This window comes from Heterodontus francisci, chromosome 10 (genome assembly GCF_036365525.1).
Source record: "Heterodontus francisci isolate sHetFra1 chromosome 10, sHetFra1.hap1, whole genome shotgun sequence".
Lineage (NCBI taxonomy): Eukaryota > Metazoa > Chordata > Chondrichthyes > Heterodontiformes > Heterodontidae > Heterodontus > Heterodontus francisci.
In genome coordinates, this window is record NC_090380.1 from 101,729,272 (window position 1) to 101,739,030 (window position 9,759).

Below are 9,759 nucleotides of genomic sequence, written 5' to 3' on the forward strand. Positions count from 1 at the left end.
CTCAACAAGACTCTATGGGCTGAATTTTACCAGAATTTTACCGTAAAATAAGAACACAAAACATAAGAACGTAAGAACTAGGAGCAGGAGTAGGCAATTCAGCCCCTCGAGCCTGCTCTGCCATTCAATATGATCGTGGCTAATCTCATCTCGGTCTCAACTCCACTTTCCTGCCCGTTCTCTTGCGGGAGAGGCCCACCACGACCTCTGATGTTGAGAAGGCCCAGCCGTATTTCACCGGCAGTGGCGCGGCCTCAGTGCGGCCCTCCTTCATTTGCCTACTCAAACATATTCAAAAAAATGTTAATTATATTACCTGGACCGGGCAGTCGTCCCATGCTAATATTGCGGCAGGTGGCCGGAAGTCCTGTGCCTTCCGAACCCTGTTGGGGATTCAAGGCGAGACACTGGTGGGGAGGGGGGAGGAGTGAAATTATCAGTGCGGGAGTGGGGGGGGGTGGGGGTGGGGAGGAGCGGGAAAAACACTTTTTATTGGCTGTGGGGATGGTGGGAAGGAGTTGAAGGGCAAATGTGACGAGATTGGGGGGGAAAGTTCAGGGTGGGAATGAAATATATTACTGACATATCGGCCAGTAAAAAAATATCGAGGGGGTGGGGGGGCGGGGTTGGGAAAGGGCCTCCCGTTTATAATTACTTCTTTAAAGATAAATGTACCCCAAGGAGCGGCCGCCTCCTCTACATCATCGGGGGCGGCTGTTCTGCCTCCTCCATTTACATGAGCTCCCTTGGGGGCCTGAAGACCGCCGACTTCAAAGCGCGCCGCCGCTATTTGCGGCGCGCGAATAAAATTCATCCCCATATAATTGTGATCAAAACAGAAAATGCTGGAAATACTCAGCAGGCCTGGCAGCTTCTGTGGAGACAGAAATAAAATTAACATTTAAGGTTGATGATCTTTCATCAGAACTGGAAAAAGTTAGCGATTTAATAGGGTTTAGCAAGTGAAAGTGGGGAGTGTGGGAAAAAGAACAAAAGAGAAGGTCTGCGGTAGGGTGGAAGACAGATTAAATGACAAAAGAGTTGGTGGTGCAGGGCCAAAAGCGGTGGCCACTGCTGGGACTGCAGCCCAGCTGAGGACATGGAGCCGGGAATCAAGCTAAGTTGGGGTTTGCCTCACCGTGGGCATCAGTCACGACCCGGCGAAGCAACGGTGGTCGTTTGGGGGGAAGGGGACGCCTCGGGTCCTGGGGGTGATGGGGAAGCAGGGGCGTCCCTCAATCAGGCACCCTGTGCCCGACTATCAAGGCCCCCTCAACCCCCGGGTGCGCTCAGAGGCCACCAGGTATCCCATAAAGTGGGGCGGAAACAGGAGTGGACCGGGAAGGTCTCCTGGAGTCTCCCGCTCAATTTTACGCCACCCACCCTGCCACCATCCAGATCGCTGGGGTGGCGTAAAATTACGTCCCAAAAGTGCAACACTTCCTCAATCCTGCACTAAAGTGTCAGCTTAGATTGTGTGCTCGAATCGTGGAGCGGAGCATGAAACCACAATTTTCTGACTCAGAGACAGGAGCGCTGCTACCAATGAGTTACCTTGAAACTGGAGACTTTTATAAACAGCTTACCGTGTAAAATAGTTCCGCGAATAACAGCACACAAGGTAAATGATCATTGAAGTCAAATACAGAAAATACTTGGAAATAAAGAGCAGGTGAATCAGGAATAGAAGAGTGATTTAAAAAAAGACTAACTTTTCAGGTGTGAGCCTTCATCGCAAGTAACACGGTCCAAGAGAAGTCCCTAATGTAAGAAAAGTTAGGACATGCCCAGGAATGCAGCAGCCCTGCTCACTTGAGCATGTCGTGATTTGTTCTTTTGGGTCTACATTAGGAAATTTCCAGACTGACAATTCCATTTCTGAGGTAGGCTCATACCTGAAGTGGTAGCCTATCCTTTCCCTTTCGACACTGACTAACCCGCTGCCAGCATGTTTTATATTTATTTCAGATTTGCCGCGTTTGCTTAAAAAACATTTTTAACCCTACTGATTGACTATTGGATGATGAAAACATGTAACTTTCAGAAGAACAGGTTAACTGTAGTAAGAAAATAATCAGACAATAAAGCATGAGCAAAAATAGAAACAATGGGAAGACAGGAACCCTACACTAGATTTTTAGTAACGTATAAAGATAAATACATAATAAACAGACAGCTTCATTGATTGTGCCAGTCCTGGCCAAATGCACAAAAAATCTACTTCTGCGTCAGGAACATGGAAGAAGGATCTACACACCAAAATTCACCTGCAATGTCAAAGTGTGAACTGAGATTGCAAGGGAGAAGGAGACGTTCTAATCTACTAATAAATAAATTAAAGCAAATGACAGAGGCTTTGAATAAGTAGTAGATTTTTGGCAGGCACGATGAATTAATACAAATTTGTAGAATCCTCCAATAACTACACACAGCCATAATCTCCACTCTACTAGCGCAATGTACAACAGGTCTTGTGTTGGTGTAAAACAGTTTTCATTAACTGCAAGTGGAACTTTTCTAGGTTTTATATTTTTCACTGGGTTCAGAACCAAATCGTCTTGCACTGTGTGCAGGAGTGTGACTATACCCAATGCAAAGTTAACTTTAAAAATGTTCAGCTCAAGTTTAAGAAGCTGTCAGTGGCTCAGCTGACCCATTGATGCTTTTGGTGATCGCAACCTCTTTTCACTGGTTTCAGCCACAGCTCAGTTGGCTGCTCTTTCACCTGAGTCAGAGGATGCTGGGTTCAAGTCCTACTCCTGAGACAAAAATCTAGGCTGGTACTTCAGTGCTGCTCTGGGAGAGTGCTGCACTGTTGCAGTAGCTGTCTTTTCGATGAGATGCTAAACTGAGGCTCTGCCTGCCCTCTTGAGTGGACGTGAAAGATCCCATGGCATTACTTTGAAGAAGAGCAGAGGAGTTATCCCTGGTCAATATCTATCTCTCAATCAATTATTAAAAAATATCAGATTATCTGGCCATGGTGTTTGCGGGAGTTTACTGTGTGTAAATCAGCTGCCACATTTGTATATTACAATCGGAAGCGGGCAAAAACAATGGCAGCCCGCCTCTGCGGGCTGCACGGCGCAGAGTCGCTGCGATATTAAGCGCGGAGTCTCATTTAAATAACCGGGGCAGACTGTTCACCCACCCCCCCACCTTCTCCCAGATCACGTGGAGGGAGCGGGCTGTCCGTCCCTGGCAATGGGATCAGCTACCTGTGTGCAGACGCTGACGCCATTTTTAAAGGGCTTCGAGCCCTATCATTCAATTTAAATATTTAAAGGAACATTTAATTTAAAAAATTAAATGCATTTATTCTGTCCCTCTTCCAGCAAACCCCCCCAAACACTTACCTTGTCCACCTGATCTTCCCCCCAAAGTACATAACCTTTAAACTATAACCCTTCCCACCATCCCCTACACCAATTATATCACTTTGATCCCACTCCTTCCACTCCAGCACTGAGAAACTTATCTCCTCCCTTCTCCCCACCAGTGTTGGTGCTGCACTGGAGTGTCAGTCTAGATTTTGTGCTGAAGTCACTGAAGTGGGACTTGAAGCAAAGATCTTCTGAATTAGATGCAGGACTGCTAGCACAGAGCCACAGCAATGGGTGGGAAACAGCTTCCACTGCCTCTCCATTCCTCAGCACGTGTTCAAAATCATTACCCTTATTTACAAATCCTTCTACGAGCCTTGTGTTCCAGTGGTGCCCTCTGCTGTTCTGAGTCCTGATTCTGTGTCTCCCTCCTATGTTCCATCAGTGGCAGAGACCTCAGCCTTTATATTACACAAGCTGGAATTCTCCGCCTAAACCCCTCCATCTTACTGGATAGCCGGTATCTTCTAAAGTCTCCTCATTTCAATTATACCTTTGGCCACTTCCTCTATCTTCTTTCCCCAATTACTTAGAATTATCAGCACAGAAACAAGCATCTGTGGAGAGAGAAAAAGAATTAGCCTTTCAGGCCGATGACCTATGATTGATATTTATGGTCCCTAGTTCTGGACTCCCCACAAGTGGAAACATCTTGACATCTACCCGATCAAATTCCTTCATAATTTTAACCACCTCTATTAGGTCACCCCTCAGTCTTCTTCTTCCTAGAGATAAGAGCCCCAACTTATTCAGTCTTTCCTGATACCTCTCTCAGTTCTGGTATCATCCTTGTAAATCCTTCATTTGCACCTTTATCCATTGCCTGTATATTATTTCTGTAATATAGAGACCAGAACTGTACAAGCTAGTTTAAGTGTGGTCTAACCAGGTTTCTTTACAAGATTAACATAAAATTCCTGCTTTTCAAGTCTATCCCTCTAGAAATTACTGCATAAGAGTCCATTTGTGTAGCTCCTTGCAATGGTTCACTATATAAAGGTACAAGTATAAATTGTTGCATAATTTTGTACTGCTTTGTTTCACCACCAAAAATAGTATCTGAATCATACTGACAACAAAAGCATAATTACAACATAGTGCACTCTTACAGTATATCCTGACTCCCTTAACCTTTTTCTGTAAGAACTGTTACAGAATTGATGGCATTTCAACCCTTAGGGTGCATTTATACACGAACTTCATCATTGGAGTGAAATAGTTTCCACTTTGCTGCAGCATTGAAGTGCAAGGGGTAAGACAAAAGTGATCTGAGTCCCAATTCCAATTGTAACTGGAAAAGTGATACCCCCAGCAGTGTAAACACAGTCCTGAGCAGTTTCCTGGCTCTTTTCCCCTATCACAAAGAGCCTTATAACATCATAGTGCTTGAAAGCTGGCTTCAGAAGGAGGAAGTCAGAACTGCTTTGGAAGAGCTCGTTCAATATTTTCTGTTTAAATGGAGCCGATAGTGTTAGCATGTGCAAGGGATTTTAAGCTCCTGGGCAGCCATTATTTTTAAAGTTTACAGCTTATGATAAGTAAACAAGTTCTAAATAAAATGGTCAGGGCCAGTAATGATAACTTGATATATCTGGTGATCACTTAAGAATCATTTTTAAATAAAGGAAGCAATTTGTTCATCCTCTACCTGTTTGGTTTAGGCGGCTGCCCATCATAAGGAACAAAGAAGACATGTACTTGTAAGACTTCATTTTTAAAATTGTAATTTCGAGCATTTTAATGGTGAAGGGGTTAAAAGGATTTTTAAAAACTGCAGTCTTATGGTAATATTTAACTTTATTCCACACCTTGCCAATCTGCCTGTACCGTCAGCTCCTCGCTGCAGTTCAGAACTCCAAATCTCACACCATTCATGTCAGGAAACAACTTTTGCTTGGGGGGGAACTCTCCTGGAATTCTCACTGATTCAACTCGATTCCCACACTGGCCAAACGAGGAAAGGGGGATGGGGAGGGAGGAAATCAATGCGTTGAAGTCACATCTTTTTTACTCCAGTCCTCGCACAGGACGTAAACAAATTAGATCGTCAACCAACTTGCCAAACTCCAATGGCGATGGCAAGAGATTAGAACCCTCAGAATGATTGATTTCTAAACGTTCAGAACACTTAAAAAAATAATCTTGACATACTCACTTTAGCACAATCCTGAAACGAAAGTTACGTTATCAAAAGTATATCCCTTGCTGGGTTAAAATGCAGAAACTTGCACAAAATAAAATTTGGAAATGCTACTTTCGCTGTAGATCAAAGTATTGCAATTTGTAAGAAATTAAACACAATTAATAAACAGGGCTGGATTTTTGTTAAAATTTGAAGAGGAAAACGAAAATGCATCTTTTTTTTTAAAAAAAAGGAGACACAGTTGAAGTATAAAAATGAGTTTAAGAATCTCTTACCTTAAGTGAGAAGGGATTCAGAGGGTCATTTTATCGAACTGTGGTGGGTTATAAGACGGCGACAGGCTCGCTGGAGATCGGGACGATCACACACCAGTCACCGGGCAAGAGTCTGGGACTCAAAGGGTTGAAAAAAACACAAGTCAGTCCCAGGACGGGTCCTACCTGCGGAGAAAGGCATGGGTAGGGGAGGGTGGGGGGTGGAAGAAGGAATTGGAGTTTTTATTTAATGCCCCCTCCTCTCCCAGTGATGTCACTGATCCATTAAGAAACTTTTTTCTTTAAAAGTGTCACGTTTGGCTGAACTTTTGACAGAATCAAACACATGCACCAACGCCCAGCCCCGTTGTTCTCTGATATCTTTCCACTTAATTTCAATCTTCACCTTGAGAATGTTGCAAACAGCCACCCCTCCCGTCACATGAAGCGAAGTCTGAAAGTATGCGGAAAGGACTTTATGGAATACTAGCAGAATTTTTTTTAAAGAGGGGGCGAGAGACACACAATTGATGTAATAAAAAATATATATAGCTAAAATCAACAGATGTTTCTTAATAATCATTTTGGCACAGTTTTACACCCGAGGAAGTCGATGTGAATTTTAAACAACAAAAATAAACTTATTACCGCTATGTTTTGGCAAGTTTCGTGTCCCCGCTTGTGCCAAACAGGAAGATGTAAAGATTTCTTTCAGTAACACTATTTTTGTCAGAATCTGACTGGGAATCTTGCGTTGGTAACACAGGACGTAAGGTTGCAAACACTTTAGGTCCATTAATTTTTTTTTCAACGTATCACAATGATTTATTTAAAGCTTTTTTTTAAACAAAACACTTAAAATTTCAGCAATGACTGATAAGAAAGGTCACGTTTGAACATATAAAATGGAAACAGTCACTTTAAGATCAGGGATAACTTAATTGTCTTAAATATCATGCAACACGTTCTTTCAATAAAAAATTCGTAATTGAAATATTTTAAATCCATTAGAATTCTGAAATATTCTAAGTTGTTCATCAAAACTCAATATAAATCATGGCACAATTGGTATCCAATGTTTTTGAGGAAGTTGCATTGCAATTTTAAAATCCTGTATGAATTTTCACTTAGCTGTAGTTTATTTTTTCGATAACGTACCTAAAAAAGTCATAATGGTGACAGGTGATAAACAGTGTTTATATAAATATATTCACCTCAACCTTTCAGTGGTGGGGAAAGGACCATTTTTGCTACTTTGGCGCCCAACACCAGTGTCAAGCACGCTCAGGTCTGATGAAGCACAGACCAAATGCGAAATAAAGCTCCCTGTACTCTTGCCACAGCAATGTTCCTGCATTCTTAATCAGATGGCACAATCTTTGTTCATTTTCCATTTTCTGTATCAGCCATTCTTGCAGCCTGTCTGAGTGAGATGGTCAATCAAGTGTTAAAGATTGCATTTTTGTTCTTCAGACACTACTGGGTTCTCACTGGCCAAAATGTGTTTTGCTGAGAACTCGTCCAGTCAGCAAATGCAGCTGTAGAAGTAATAAAACTCACAACGACTGCCTTTGGGCTGTTTCCAGCTTGCGTCACCTTCACCTCCCCTTAGTTGTTGCAAAAGCAGAAAGTGCTGGAAGCACTCAGCAGGTCGGTTAGCATGGCTAGAGAGAATGGACAAGTTTATATTTCAGTTATATACCTGTCATAAAAATACAGTCTGATATGTTTATTTGGTTGTTCTCTCTAGCCATGTGAACTGAGCCAATGAGCATTTCCAGCATTTTCTGTTTCTATTTCTGATTTCCAGCTCTTTGGCTTTTTATTTATATTCAGTCGAAACGGGAATTGCCAGACAAAAAAAAAGACCATGGTCTATCTAGTTTGCCTTCTACCATTCTGGTTTCCCCGGTCCCAGCTCATCTGCTGCTGAAACCCTCATTCATGCCTTTGTTACCTCTACACTTGACTATTCCTGGCTGGTCTCGCACATTCTACCCTCTGTAAACTTGAAGTCATCCAAAACTCTGCTGCCCGTGTCTTAACTCGCACCAAGTTCTGTTCTCCCATTGTCCCTGTGCTCGCTGATCTACATTGGTTAAGCAACGCCTTGATTTTAAAATTCTCATCCTTGTTTTCAAATCCCTCCATGGCCTCACCCCTCCCGATCTCCTTCAGCCCTACAACCCTACAAGATATCTGCGCTCCTCTAATTCTGGCCTCTTGCTCATCTCTGATTTTAATCGCTCCACCATTGGTGGCTGTGCCTTCACTTGCTTTATTTCCCTCCCTGCACCTCTCTGCATCTCAACCCTGCTTTTCTCTGGTAAGACACTCCTTAAAACCTACTTCTTTGATCAAGCTTTTTGCCATCTATCCTAATATCTCCTTATGTGGTTCGGTGCCATATTTTGTTTTACAATGTTCCTGTGCAGCACCTTGGGATGTTTTATTACATTAAAGGTGCTATACAAATGTAACTTGTTGTTGTAGTCACATAATACATTGATAATGGAGTTATTGACTAATAATAGCAATCAATCTCGATTAATTAGTTTACAACAGATCCAGACATGAAGTGAGGAAGAGCTTTGGGAACCACAGATCCAAAGTCACCTGTTCCTCCCAAGCATGCTGAGCTTACCACATCACGTCTCAAAATTACTCATATACTATATCCCACAATATAATACCCTGAAAGAAATATATCTAATTTGCACTTGAATGAATCGATACAAACTGTTTCCACCATCTCCCTAGGAACCTTGTTCCATAGACAGATATTTTAATATGTTCTTCAGCCCAGGCTCCCATAGCACAAGTCTCATACAGCCCATGGCAATATGCAGCAAACTTTACAGAATTTGTCAGACTGGAAGATCCTTTTTTTTATTGAGGTTCCTGTAGTTTATTGCCTTTTCTGGGGATAGTAAGTGTTCTATTCTGATGGTTGCTGGCAGTGACATTATGATGTCAGTAATTCACACATGTGCACTGGCCAAACTCTTACGCAATATCAATAAGCCCCCATAGTGCAGCTGTTTTGTTACTCTTTCATGGAATGTGGGCGTCGCTGTCTAGGCCAGCATTTGTTGCCCATCCCTGATTGAGAAGGTGGTGGTGAACTGACTTCTTGAACTGCTGCAGTCCTTGGGGTGTAGGTACACCCACAGTGCTGTTAGGAAGGGAGTTCCAGGATTTTGACCCAGCAACAGTGAAGGAACGCCGATATAGTTCCAAGTCAGGATCGTGTGGGGCTTGCTGGGGAAGTTGCAGGTGGTGGTGTTCCCATGCATCTGCCTCCTTTATCCTTCTAGGTGGTAGAGGTCACGGGTTTGGAAGGTGCTGTCAAAGGAGCCTTGGGGAATTGCTGCAGTGCATCTTGCAGATGGTGCACACTGCTGCCACTGTGCATCTGTGATGGAGGGAGTGAATGTTGAGGGTGGTGGATGAGGTGGCAATCAAGCAGGCTGCTTTGTCCTGGATGGTGTCGAGCTTCTTGAATGTTGTTGGAGATGCACCCATCCAGGCAAGTGGAGAGTATTCCATCACATGCTGACTTGTGCATTATAGATGGTGGACAGGCGCTGGGGAGACAGGAGGTGAGTTACTCGCCACAGAATTCCCAGCCTCTGACCTGCTGTTGTAGCCAAAGTACTTATATGGCTGGTCCAGTTAAGTTTCTGGTCAATGGTAACCCTCAGGATGTTTACAGGAAAATGAACTGTACTGCCTATGAGTAAAATGGGCTAGCGCTGCATTTAGGTCAATCTCCCTCGATCCAGGACACAGAGTCAAGGCTGCTCTTAGCAGACTTTCTTTTCCATATGCTCGCCGACCTCCATTCGAAGCCTTTTTGTCTACGAGGTGGCAGAGCTGGGATTCAACACCCTTCTGTCTCTTTTTCTTGTTCTTCAGTCAGACACAAAGCTAAGAGGCAGGGCTCTTCAAGCATCCACAATAAATAAAAGGGCTACAC

The 9,759-nt window shown here is 43.3% G+C and overlaps 1 protein-coding gene across 10 annotated transcripts in view; it reads right to left on the reverse strand.

Annotated features, from left to right (window-relative positions):
- Positions 1–7,305, reverse strand: part of kcnj15 (potassium inwardly rectifying channel subfamily J member 15) — a 37,485-nt gene extending 30,180 nt beyond the window's left edge. For 2 of the 10 annotated variants that reach the window (XM_068041185.1, XM_068041186.1), the window contains exon 1: positions 5,802–6,172. Coding sequence is in view for 1 of the 10 variants with exons in the window: in XM_068041178.1 (XP_067897279.1) it covers positions 6,995–7,137 (143 nt within the window). In the remaining 9 variants the exon portion in view is untranslated. The other 8 variants (XM_068041181.1, XM_068041179.1, XM_068041184.1 and 5 more) reach the window with 8 other exon arrangements.
- Between the last annotated feature and the right edge of the window lie 2,454 nt (positions 7,306–9,759).